Source organism: Pelobates fuscus, chromosome 1 (genome assembly GCF_036172605.1).
Source record: "Pelobates fuscus isolate aPelFus1 chromosome 1, aPelFus1.pri, whole genome shotgun sequence".
NCBI classification, from domain to species: Eukaryota; Metazoa; Chordata; class Amphibia; order Anura; family Pelobatidae; genus Pelobates; species Pelobates fuscus.
In genome coordinates, this window is record NC_086317.1 from 431,239,789 (window position 1) to 431,253,232 (window position 13,444).

The 13,444-nt window shown below is 41.8% G+C and overlaps 1 protein-coding gene and 1 pseudogene across 1 annotated transcript in view; one reads left to right on the forward strand and one right to left on the reverse strand.

Moving 5' to 3' along the window:
- The window catches only part of LOC134571253 (probable tRNA methyltransferase 9B), a 48,302-nt gene that overhangs the window by 17,948 nt on the left and 16,910 nt on the right, over window positions 1–13,444 (forward strand). Inside the window, exon 3 of the mRNA XM_063429428.1 lies at window positions 10,908–11,081. Coding sequence (XP_063285498.1) covers window positions 10,908–11,081 — 174 coding nt within the window. The remainder of the gene's footprint in view (window positions 1–10,907; window positions 11,082–13,444) is intronic.
- LOC134600952 (heterogeneous nuclear ribonucleoprotein A1-like) lies at window positions 8,995–10,498 on the reverse strand (annotated as a pseudogene).

Below are 13,444 nucleotides of genomic sequence, written 5' to 3' on the forward strand. Positions count from 1 at the left end.
TTTGGTGACTATAGTGTCCATTTGATTTACATCTGATTCCACACTCCTATTAATGCTCTAAAAATATGGTCTTGGGCAACACTGTAGGTCTACACATGTAGCACATTTTCACACCACTCACATATCTTTTATATCCATTCATATCCACAGATATCTGAGCTCACACAAATAGTTAGAATAGAAAAACACTTTTAATTATTCAAATAAGATCATTCTTGAAGTCAGTGGTTATAATCCTGATGGGTCTTGCTATCCATTTGTCATTAACAAAGTTTATTTGTAGTTTAATGTAGTTGTTCTGGCGAGTATAGTCAGTCCCAGATTTTACCATATTTTAGGGGGGGCAGTGGGAGGCAGGGGTGCTCGAGAATTTTTTTTTAACACTATAGGGTCAGGAATACGTTTGTGTTCGGAACCTATAGTGTTCCTTTAAATATGTTGCATACTGTTAAGCCATTTGATGCCTTCACAAAGAGGGAATTGTCTCTTTGTGAGAGCCATGTGGCGTACTGTACAGAGGACATGAAACAACATAGAATATACGGTACATAAAATTATCCTGCAATAAAACAAAAATTAAGTTCATGTCTAAGTCAAGTCAGTCTCCTGGCAGTGTTGTTACAATTTTAGATGTGTATATGTGCAGTTTAAAGGTTATTATTCTTTTAAAGTATGATAATTCATTTGATTCTTTTATTTTTATATTCCAACATGTGTCAAAAGCTTTTTCATACCTTTGTAGATATTCTAGCAGCGCTAATTTATTATCATTTCAGAACAAAACAATTGGTAATACCAATTAACTGTAATAGGATGATTTTCTCTGCCTTTTAATATGTCTACTGCAGTAGAATAATACAAGGTTAATTAACGGCTTGCTGTAATTAGATTCTCTACACAGGTAAATTACACAAAGACATGCATAGCCATCATCATTGTAACTAGTTAGTGTAAGTTTTTGTGCTTGGATTTATTTATTAGTTTGTTTTATGGCAAACTTATATATACTTGTAGTGACCTGCGGGTAACCCGACCAGTTACCACCGCTAATTCCCTTCATCAGCCGGTCAGGGACCACTAAAACTGCAACAAGACCCATTTCCTCCTCCAGTAACTGGACAAGACCTAGTTCTGGAGGTACAACACCATTTTATTGGCTACACTCAGCGTGAGAAGGGACTCCATTCTCTTTGTCCCCAAAGCCTGCCACTAAATCTCCGGGATTCCCCACACCAACCCGCCAGGGGTCTTCTTCCCAAGAGCCTCAGTGCCTGGGAGTCTAGGCGCTGGAAAAAGGGACCGTCCATTTGTCTCCCAGCCACAGAAAAGCCCACCCACCAAAACTTGAAAGTGCCCACACCAATCTCAGGGATCCTCACATCGGTCCCTCGATTGGCTAGTCTCTGTTCGCAAGGTCCTGGTGTGAAACCCAAACAATTGAAGCGTCTCCTTTCGGGATACGAATGCTTCCCCTGGATGGCGTTCGTATATACGAAATGGCGGCCACCGAGGGGAGCACTCATTAATTACTTACATTGCGGTTTCACACTTAGGATGCAAGTGAGAACGTTCTGATTAATTGGTGCAAACGTTCTAATGGGGCACTGGCGTGTCCTCGTTTGGGAAACGAACGAGTCAGGAAATGATCCACGAACGCTCCCCCCTGGCTGGCGTACTTCTGTACGAATGGAGACCGGCCAGGGGAGCGCCCATTAATTGCTTCCCTTACGGTTAGCGGTTTGATACTTATGTTGCGAGGTGTGAAGGTTCTAAACTAACATTCTAAATGGGGGTATCTGGGTGTACCCGCTCGTGAAGCGAATGAATTCCCTTCGTGGAGGCACTCCCAAACGAGGAGCTGGCACAATATACAAAAAGATGGGGAGAACACACATAATATAAAGAGAGACAATTTACGGACATGCAGCGCTCCCGCCACAATACTTGAAGCTTATAATGTCAGTACCCTGGTTTATTGGTTATCTAGAAATAGTATTTTCAAATCAACTGGTTTTGGTGGATAAGAAGATAAATTGTAACAATTTGGTTTAAATGCTAGTCTGACCTCCTGGTGGTCCTCTGATGTGAGAGTAGCATTGCCAGTCTGACTATGAAGAGAAACCTTGGGAGAGAATACAGTAATGGTCTGGCCAGTGGGAGGGAAGTAATACCAACCTTGTCATCTGGACATTCACATGAGGCTGGCAATGCAGGTCTGACCACTCAAAATAACACATGGAGGATAGCAGTGCAGGTCTTGTCTCTGAGAATTACACTGGGAGGGAGACAGTGCAATTCTGGCCACTGAGAGGAACAACGAGCAGGAAAGCGTGCCCATCTGGCAACTAAGCGGGACACCAGGAGGATGGCAATGCAGGTTTGACCTCTTGGAGAATCACCAGGAGAAAGCAATGAAATTCTGGCTGTAGGGAAACCTCGGGAGAGAATGCAATAATGTTTAGGCCATTGGGAAGTAAGCAACACCAACCTTGTAACCGGTTCAAGCACAGGGAGGGAAGCAATGCAGGTCTGGCTACAAAATACGACTCTGGGAGAAGAGCATTGGATGTCTGACCACTGAGAAAATAACCAGGAGGGCAGCAGTGAATATCTGATTCCTGGTAGAATGAGAAAATGTATTTGTAGTTTAGCATTGTAGGAAACTGGAGCATGGCAGGGATGATTTGGTCACTGAGAATTCGTGGTGGACAGGCACAAAAAAAATATGAAAATCTAGCCTGGCTGTTGCGACAGAGAAATTATCTACATATCTCAATATTATTTTATTGTTCTGTTTATATATTTGTGTGAGGATGTTCGTCTCATGAACTTTTGTCGCTTGTATTACTCTTTTCAAATCTAAAAGCAGGGTGTTAAGATAAATGAAGACATTGATGGGGATTAATGGAGACATTAAATGATTGTAAAATATATGAACTGTAATTTAAAAGTGGAAATTCAACAATGCAACAGGAAATAAATTAAAGCCTAAGCAGCCTTAATTGGTTTCATACAGGATGTACTTTCCTTGGGATCCTGATTCTAAATAAACATTAAACTCAAGGTTATTTACTAAAGTCTAAATTAGACTAATACAGTGCCACATTTCAGAAATTGAATACTTTAACTATGATTTCATTGTTGGAATATGAGGGCTCCCTTTATGCATTTTACATTTGAACATAGCTTTTATTATAATTGGCAAATTTGGTCTAAATCTTATGGTAGAAATTACTGAATTTGTAAGTTCTGTTTAATCACCATTGTATTTGAGCACTTGATTGCATATTTCCATCATTTTGGTTCTGGATGTTGGGCTCAAACAGACTGAAATCTGGTCTACATTTAATCTAATTTGGAAGATGCATTGACAAATATGGACACTGGTAAATCGTGAAAACATTGTCTAGATTAGATTATCTAAAACCACGTTACATACAGTTTATAATTCTTCTATTAGTTTAACAATTTTTCTACTTGAGCTGCTGTGGCGGGGATGTATTTTTGTCCTAGGGCAGCAGGACTGAGGGAATGCAGGATTACAGCAAACGTTCAGAGCTCGCTTGATTCCACCAGTAGTGACCAGAGACTGCAGGGTTATGCAAGACTCCTCTCCTCACCCCTGCCAAGTCTGCCAGCAGAGGTAATCTGCAGGGTAGGAGAGAGTGTGACTAATCAGTGTGTGTATGTGAATGTGTGCATAACTGCCTAAGTCTGTATGAATAATAGTGTTCCTAGCTGTTTGCTTGTGTGCGTGATGTAAACTATATGAAGAGGGCACTTATATTAGTGACTGGCTTATGGTATCCAAAATTTTACATGTAACTGAGCATTCAAACATTTGTTGTTGTGATGTCAGTGTGTTAGAGGTTTGAGGTGACCTGCAGCACACTGGATGAAAACAAGTGATCTAGTTTAACCCCTTAAGGACACATGACATGTGTGACATGTCATGATTCCCTGTTATTCCAGAAGTGTGGTCCTTTAGGGGTTAATGCATTGATAGATATAGATATAGATTAATGCATCTTGGACGTAAAAACCCAAGGGCAGAGTACAGAATATTTGATAGAGTCCTAACCTCAACATCTGAGGAAAGGGATTTAGGGGTGATTATTTCTGATGACTTAAAGTAGGCAGACAATGTAATAGAGCAGCAGGAAATGCTAGCAGAATGCTTGGTTGTTTAGGGAGGGGTATTAGCAGTAGAAAGAGGGAAGTGCTCATGCCATTGTACAGAACACTGGTGAGACCTCACTTGGAGTACTGTACACAGTACTGGAGACCATATCTTCAGAAGGATATTGATACTTTAGAGAGAGTTCAGAGAAGGGCTACTAAACTGGTTCATGGATTGCAGGATAAAACTTACCAGGAAAGGTTAAAGGATCTTAACATGTATAGCTTGGAGGAAAGACGAGACAGGGGGGATATGATAGAAACATTTAAATACATAAAGGGAATCAACACAGTAAAGGAGGAGACTATATTTAAAACGAAAAACTACCACAACAAGAGGACATGTCTTAAATTAGAGGGACATAGGTTTAAAAATATCAGGAAGTAATACTTTACTGAGAGGTTAGTGGATGCATGGAATAGCCTTCCAGCTGAAGTGGTAGAGGTTAACACAGTAAAGGAGTTTAAGCATGCATGGGATGGGCATAAGGCTATCCTAACTATAAGATAAGGCCAGGGACTAATGAAAGTATTTAGAAAATTGGGCAGACTAGATGGGCCGAATGGTTCTTATCTGCCGTCACATTCTATGTTTCTATAGAATGTCAGACTTAAATTCAAACAATTTTGTAATCGCACAAGGGGGAAAAAAACACTCAAAGCAACTAGACAACCTCTGCTTAAAGGACCACTCTAGGCACCCAGACCACTTCAGCTTAATGAGGTGGCCTGGGTGCCAGGTCCTTCTAGGGTTAACCCATTTTTTCATAAACATAGCAGTTTCAGAGAAACTGCTATGTTTATGAATGGGTTAAGCCTTCCCCCTATGTCCTCTAGTGGCTGTCTCACTGACAGCCGCTAGAGGCGCTTGCGTGATTCTCACTGTGAAAATCACAGTGAGAGCACGCAAGCGTCCATAGGAAAGCATTATGAATGCTTTCCTATGTGACCGGCTGAATGCGCGCGCAGCTCTTGCCGCGCGTGCGCATTCAGCCGACGGGGAGGAGGAGAGCAGGAGGAGATCTCTCCGCCCAGCGCTGGAAAAAGGTAAGATTTAACTACTTTCCCCTTTCCAGAGCCGGGCGGGAGGGGGTCCCTGAGGGTGGGGGCACCCTCAGGGCACTCTAGTGCCAGGAAAACGAGTGTTTTCCTGGCACTAGAGTGGTCCTTTAATGAAGCAGTTTTTGGTGTATAGATCATGCCCCTGCAGTGGCCTGTGTGACTTTTTAGTGATCCTTTAACCCCTTAAGGACCAGAGCTGTTTTAACAATTTGTGGTGTTTGTGTTTAGCTGTAATTTTCCTCTCTCTCATTTACTGTTCCCTTACAAATTATATATTGGGTTTTTTTCAGGACAAGAAGGGCTTTACATACCATTATTTGTATCATGTCATATAATTAACGTAAATAAAAATAATAAAATACCGTATATACTAACTAGAGTATAACTCGAGTTTTTCGGCACATTTTTTGTGCTGAAAAACCCCAACTCGACTTATACTCGAGGCAATGTCTGTATTATGGCAATTTACATGGCCAGAATACAGACTGGGGGCTGTGTAGGAGGGGGGCTGGCAGGAAGCTCTTACTTACCTCTCCTGCAGCTCCTGTCAGCTCCCTTCTCCTCCGCGCCGGTCCGGTCAGCTCCCTCTGCAAGTCGCTATGACCCCGCGGCTCTAGCGAGACTTACACTGTGAGCTGACAGGGGAGCTGACCGGACCGGCGCGGAGGAGGAGGGAGCTGACAGGAGCTGCAGGACAGGTAAGCGCTCTCTGCCAGCCCCCCTCCACTGAACTGCCAATGCCACTGGACCACCAGGGAGTGAGAGCCCCCTCCCTGCCATGTATCAAGCAGGGAGGGGGGACGAAAAAAAAAAAAAAAAATATATATATATATATATATATATATATATATATATATATATATATATATATATATATATATTATTATTATTATTATTATTATTATTATTATTATTATTATTTTAAAAAATATAATAAAAATGCCCACCCCCCCACCAAGGCTCTGCAATACACACACTGCATTCATACACACACACTGCATTCATTATATACACACACTGTAAATAAATATTCAATTAATATAATTTTTTTACGATCTAATGTTATTTAGAAATTTACCAGTAGCTGCTGCATTTCCCACCCTAGTCTTATACTCGAGTCAATAAGTTTTCCCAGTTTTTTGGGGGTAAAATTAGGGGCCTCGGCTTATACTCGAGTATATACGGTATGTTGACAAATGGGGAATAAAACCTTTTTTTTTTTTTTTTTACTCATCGACAAAAGCTAATGAAGCAAACTGCTAAATAGATTCAAAATGTTATCCTGAGTTTAAAAACACTCAGTATTTACATGCTTTTTTTTTTTAAATTTATTAATTTTTTGCTAGTTATAGGGCTATAAGTACAAGTAGGACATTGCTGTTTCAAAATATATATTTTTTGAAATGTATCAATAGTGACATTGTAACACTATTATCTGTCATAAATCTCTGAATCACACCCCACATATACATATATTTTTTTTTCCGTCCCTCCCCCCGTGCCGTGCGAGGGGCGGGGGGACCTATTGCCCCCCCCACCCCTGAATCGCGAGTGGGGGCCCTAAAGTAAAATCGGGGGGGGGGGGGGGGGGGGGGAGAGACCTATTGTCCTCCCCCACCCTTGAGTGTCAGCCCTAAATTAGAATATGGGGGGGACCTATTGTCCTCCCTTCTGGCCCCCACCCTGAGCGGTGGATGGGGGCCCTAAATTAGAATAAGGGGGGGGATCTACTGTCCTCCCCTCTGGCCCCCACCCCTGAGCGGTGGGTGGGGGCCCTAAATTAGAATAAGGGGGTCTATTGTCCAGCCCCCACCCCTGAGCGGCGGGTGGGGCCCTAAATTACAATAAGGGGGGACCTATTGTCCTCTCCCCTGGCCCCCACCCCTGAGCGGTGGGTGGGGGCCCTAAATTAGAATAAGGGGGGGGATCTACTGTCCTCCCCTCCGGCCCCCACCCCTGAGCGGTGGGTGGGGGCCCTGAAGTAAAATAGGGGGACCTATTGTCCTCCCCCCCCCCCCCCCGGCCCCGACCCCTGAGTGGTGAGTGGGGACCCTAAATTAGAATAAGGGGGTCTATTGTCCAGCCCCCACCCCTGAGCGGCGGGTGGGGCCCTAAATTACAATAAGGGGGGACCTATTGTCCTCTCCCCTGGCCCCCACCCCTGAGCGGTGGGTGGGGGCCCTAAATACCAATAGGGGGACACACCTATTTGTAGGGTGAGGGACGTAGGTTGGAGTTAATTTTGGGAGGATTTGGGGACCCCTAGTCACCTGGGCGGTTACATTTTTATTAAGGGCCCCCACCCGCCGCTCGGGGGGTGTGGGCCAGGAGTGAAGAACAATAGGTCCCCCCCTCCCCCTCCCCTGCCGCTCAGGGGTGGGGGCCGGGGGGGAGGCAATAGGTCCCCCTCCTTCAGTTTAAAAGCCCCTACTCGCGCGTCTCGGGAGGGGGGGACACTTTTTTTTTTTTTTTTTTTTTTTATATATATAACCGTGAGCAGCCACAGGCCCCTACTCGCAGTCCAGCGAGTATGGGCAGAATTTACTAATACTAAGTAATCTGGTAGATGGCTCCCTAATACCGTTGGAATTAGGGAGTTATCTACTAAGCGGCTGCAAGAGAAGTGCCGAAATCACGAATTTCGGAATGCCGAACTGAATATTTTCTCCATGCACATCCCTACAACACACTACCTACTACCTACCTATCGGAGTAAACTAACAAACTACTAACGCACTATTTTTTTTATTTCTTATTATATATTTATATATTTTTTACAGTCTACCTAACCCTATACTAAAATGACTAAAACTACCCAATACACAACTTTTTAACAAAAAATAACTCTTATTGGCAATAAATACAGACAGTACAAATGCACTGCTGTAACAGGATTTGGCAGGGAAGGGGTTAAAAAGGAATTGTATACATTTTTGACACTTTTTCACAGGTTCTGGAACACTCATGGCAACAAACTATAACTGATCTATGTCTCTCTCACTCTCAAAACTCTAGAGAGGAGAGAGGGGCAGAGATCACTGTCAAAGTGAGTGTTTGTAACACCCACTTTGACAGCAGCCAATAATGAACTATCGCGTGTCGCTCAGACATATTAATTGGCTGTAACTATCTGCCTCACACACACCTTTTAAGTCATGCCGGTTCAGGACCGTCATCAGTCCTCAAAGGGATGTTAATCATGACGGTGCTGAACATCGGTCCTCAAGGGGTCCTTGACCATTGAAGGAGAGGAGACCTATAACCAATATTCAGCAAGTAGCCAGAGCAATTTTCAAATTAAGTTTGTTTTCAATGATACTCTTGGTTTTGAAAGCAAAAAAAAAAACATTGGTCCATTAGAATTGGTTTACCTGTTCACTTACGTGATGGACTTTAGACCAAAAGGGGACAACTAGAGGGCTTGTTTACCACAAATGTATGTAGTCCCTTCTCTGTCCTCAAATTTTCCAACACAGGTTCAACACAACATGGATTACTACCAATATGATTGAGAGAAACCAGAGTGACATACCATCTAAAGAGAGTTTTTAAAAACTTTGTTCTGGCAAAGTGGCACAAATAATTTGTCAAAATGTTCCCAGTTATCAGCCCAGTCCTCTTTATCAAAGTCATTTCCTAGTCAGCAGTTGTTTAAGAAAGGTCCTTACAGTCTAACATTGGGGTTAAAGAGGGATATCATTCACTTGATTTTGGTTTACTTAATACAAAGTAATTCACAAAAATTAGTAGTGCTTAGAGCAGCTGTATGTATGTTTGGCTATAGGACAAAACTGCATATTTGGAGAAAATACAGCAGCTGTGCCCTGATACAACTGTGCTTGGCTGGATTCCCCTTTTGTAGTAACCTGTCTCTTGCCTGGCTCTCCTCTCCTGCAAAGCGTTGCTTCCTGTGAAAAATTTAAATCTCCTCACACTTCCAAAACCGTTGCCGTTGCCCCCATAGGCACATCCTCCATAAGGTCCAGAGCTTTGACCTCCATAATTGCCCGATTTTACTGGGCAAAAGTTAAATGACTGACTGTTGTAGTTGCCGAAATCATTATATCCTCCACCACTGCCACCTCCATTATTGTATCCATCATAGCCACCTCCCACCATAGTTGCCTTCTTTGCACCTCTATAGCCCTTACCACCTCCATAGCCACATTCACCTCCAAAATAAGGTGGGCTGCCCCCATAACCACCATCATTAAAGCCATTCTAACCATTGCATCCATCATATCTTCCACCTCTATGGCCACTGAAGTTGCCACCACCAACACGTTCTCCTCCAAAGTTTTAACTGCCTCCAAATCCACTTCTTCCACCAACCACCATGTCCTCTTTGGTTGGCTGATGCAGTTGCCATTTCTTACTTGGATAGAGCTTTCCTCACAATATCCCTTCACAATTGTGGTCAGTGATAGTATGGTATTTCTGTATGACTATTTTGTCCACTTACTCGTGATCATCAACTATAATAAAAGCGAAACCCCTTTTCTTGCCACTGCCTCTATCCATATTTAATCTCGATAACTTCAATCTTTCCATACTGCTCAAAATAACCTCTTAAGTGGTGTTCTTTAGTGCAAATACAATTTTTTTTTTTTTTAATAGTCTGGTACCTTATATACAAATTTACAGCCTAATGTAACTCCGTTTCTTTTCAAAGTCCTTTAGGAGTAGAAGACACTTCTTGTTAATCTAAATTTAATAAAAATGTGGGTTGACGGTAGATGGATGCAACTGACTATAGATATCAGTTTGTGTCTCTGTGAAAGGGGTTTCAGACAATCTTCAGTTCTTGAACTTAGTTTTGTGTAATGTGTTTTGTTGTAAGAGTACCTCCACATTGTTCATTCCTCTTTGTCTGTCTAATAGATTCTGTCTTCAATGTATTTTTTTTTTCTGTTTCAGTCCTGCCATCTACCCCACTCATCCCTAGTGCCTCCTTTCTTTGACCAAGTTCTTTTCTGTGACCATTCTCCCAATTTTCCATCATTCTATATTTGTTCTTTTCGCTTTCACTGCTTTGTGCTCCAACACAAATATTGAAAAAGCAAAGGGATGTTTAAAGTGGATCTATCACCTTCAGGGGAATTTGCAAAGATCACAATGGTGAAATTGCCACTGGGGGTTCGGTGGCCTGGTAAAGGTGAGCTTTACTAACCTGAAACTGTCCATTGTGTCCATCGCCATCCATCTGCTCATGGCACTTCAGCTGCCAGGAGGTGACGTCACTGCTGTACTCCTGCATATTTGCGAGAGTATAGCGTTGAGGTCTATGGAGGAGACCACAGGATCATCCATTGAAAAAACTGGTGACTGCTTGGGGAAATGACAGCAGTAGCTCTGACCAGTGTCAAGTGAAAGAAAAATACTAAAGCTACTTTGTCTTAGTATATCTTTTGACTGGGTTAGAATTTCAGTAAAGTTCCAACACAGTCAACCTGAGTCAGCTTTAAAAATAATTATTATCCCTCTGAAAGATACACAACTGCGAAACCGATTTAAAATGCCAATTACAGGTATTGTTTGCTATTCTTAGATCACTGAAAGCTGTTAGAAAGTTTAAGCCAGCTATTTCCAAGATTGTGTTTGTTTTTTTGTTTTTTTCTTTCTCGTTCCCAGTTACAGATAATTGCCATCTGTTTCTTTGCAAAAAGGATGTGGAAACGGAAAATATCTTCATATCAACAATAAGTCCTTCAAAGTGGGATGTGACTATTGTTTTCCACTGGCGGATTCTGCACGAAATCATGGCTATGAAGTAATGGTGTGCGATGGACTTAATCTACCTTACCGTGCCGGCTGCTTTGATGCTGCTCTTTCCATAGCAGGTAAATCCTAAAACATCCATTTGGATAACATTTCCACAAATGTCCTTTTGTAGTATCTGGACGTTAACGAAAGACTCAAAGCATATGGACAACTTGCATGCATATTACAGGGTAAGATAAGATAAGATATCCTGCTTTGTATGCAATATTGGAAGTTGTCATGTTTTATACAAATATATTTATTTTTTTTACAGGAAATTGACGTCCAAAAGTTTTTAGAAAATATTAGGTATGCCTATTTATATAGCACCAACTTATTTAGCAGCGCATTACAATGGAATAGATGTCACATGATTCAGGGTTACTCCAAAACCATTCTGGCTCTTTCTCTCCACTGCTGGTGCTTCTCTCACACAAAGCCTTCCCTTCCTCCTTCCTTCCACTTGCAGAAATTGTTTTCCCTTAGGCTAAATTCAATCAGGAGAGACATCCAGAGAAGGGTATCCATGATATCAGACATGCAGAGCAAAGCATTCTTATATATGTGCAGATCAGCACAGACTGAACTGACTGACAGGAGGGTGGAAAGTTTTGGGGGGTTTTAATCTCTGGTTTTAGAGAAATCTAGATATGTCTTGGCAATTCTGCTAGCACAATGGATAGATTACATTTGATTTCTCTATCAATTTCAGATTAAGTTGTACTTGTCATGAAAAGTAAAAGAAAATTAGGGTGTCCGCTCCAAGCTGGAATGTCCCTTTATAGAATCCCTTTTTATGTACATCTTTTGGAATGCTTTTGCTTTCTATTTAAATACTTTTAGTTGCCTGATTTGTTCTGTTATTGGTTCAGCATTGGCAGGTTACACCTATCTGTGGGGAGTGCTATTACCATCGAGGGAGGGAACACATTCTTTACTACCCTGCAGTCAAAGATTCATGGTATAGACCACCAGTCTAGTTTTATATTCCACCCAGATAGCTAAACACTAGAAACTCTTTGAGTACATGCTTTTCTGAGGTGGTATACAAGATTACTAACTTTGGACCATATCATTTAAGTTTTTATTTAAAAAATAAATAAATAAATAAAAGCATGCACTGTAGTTTAGAATGGCTATCTTGGCACATTGGTACATGTGCAAAGTAATGAAGTATTGCCTTAATACTTTGCTTCAGTGTGGTAATAGTCTACTCAGAGTATAATAGACTGCAAAAGATCAGATCAACAGATGGTTAAAGAAACTGTATGGGTAAAAAAATGCATTGCCCCAACAGTAAACCTACTGTTACTAAATGCCCCTATATAGTGTAAAATTGGATTTTCTGCTCCTTCTCTGATTTAATGTCATCCCCCCTTTGCTTTCTCCCTGCTTCCTGTATCTCAGCCAGACTGTCCACCAATGGCCATTCTCCAGGGATTCTATGAAAATCAGTAATGGCACCTCTTCACTCAGTTCAACGCATGCCCACAATGCCTGCCCAAGCCTTCTCGGGCTCCTCAGTATTCAGACACTAGAACTTCTTTTTTTTTTTTTTTTTATTAATTCTTTATTTTTGTCGTGCAAAAAAGATAACAACACGCCTGAGGTACCCCAAAGGCAATCCTCAAGCTTTTTCTGAAACATTTGAAAACAGAAGTGGGGTATGTTAATGCATGCACAATTTTATAATTATAATCACGATTTAGCTTGATATGATTATTCACGCACTGGTATTGCCTCGCTGTGAGGCTGTAGTATGATGGATGCTGCTCAGGTAAGGTGGGAAGCGCTTGGGCAGGGATACTCGTGCATAGATTGCTGGGTGTGACTGAGCTGGTTGCCCTTGCAGTTATAAAGACATCCTATATTTGCACAGGTTTAGTATATTGGCGTTTCATGTGTTACTAACGAGTGTAACTGAATATTTTAAAAAATATTTAAACAGGAGCGTAACCTCGAGTAGGGTTTTGTCTAGTATGTGCCATATGGTGAGGTAACTCGATGATAGATATAAGAACAACTGAGTTATAACTTGAACTGGCAGCGTAAATTAAACTAATCCAGATAGGGCCTACCCTGTAGTGCCAGCATCTTTCGCAGGTCAGTTGTGTCTAGTGTGGGTTGCGCGGTTGCCCTTTTCTGGACGGATTAGGTTGCCAAGCCTAATGGTAGGATAGGAGCAGTGTACTCTCATGGCTAGAGGGATACTGGGCATTGGGATCAGTAGGGTACTAGTGGGGGTCACCAATAATTAGCAAGGCACCACTAGGGTAGGCTGCGTCACCAGCAGCTAAGTGGAGTTAGACAATATTAGGTAAAGGCAGACAGCTTATAATTAACCGAACATAACTAAAAAGCGAAAACAAAACATTTACTCTGTTAGCTTTTTAACAGCAGTGTCTCTCTTAGCACCAGTAAACTGGGTTGTAACTACAAGTCT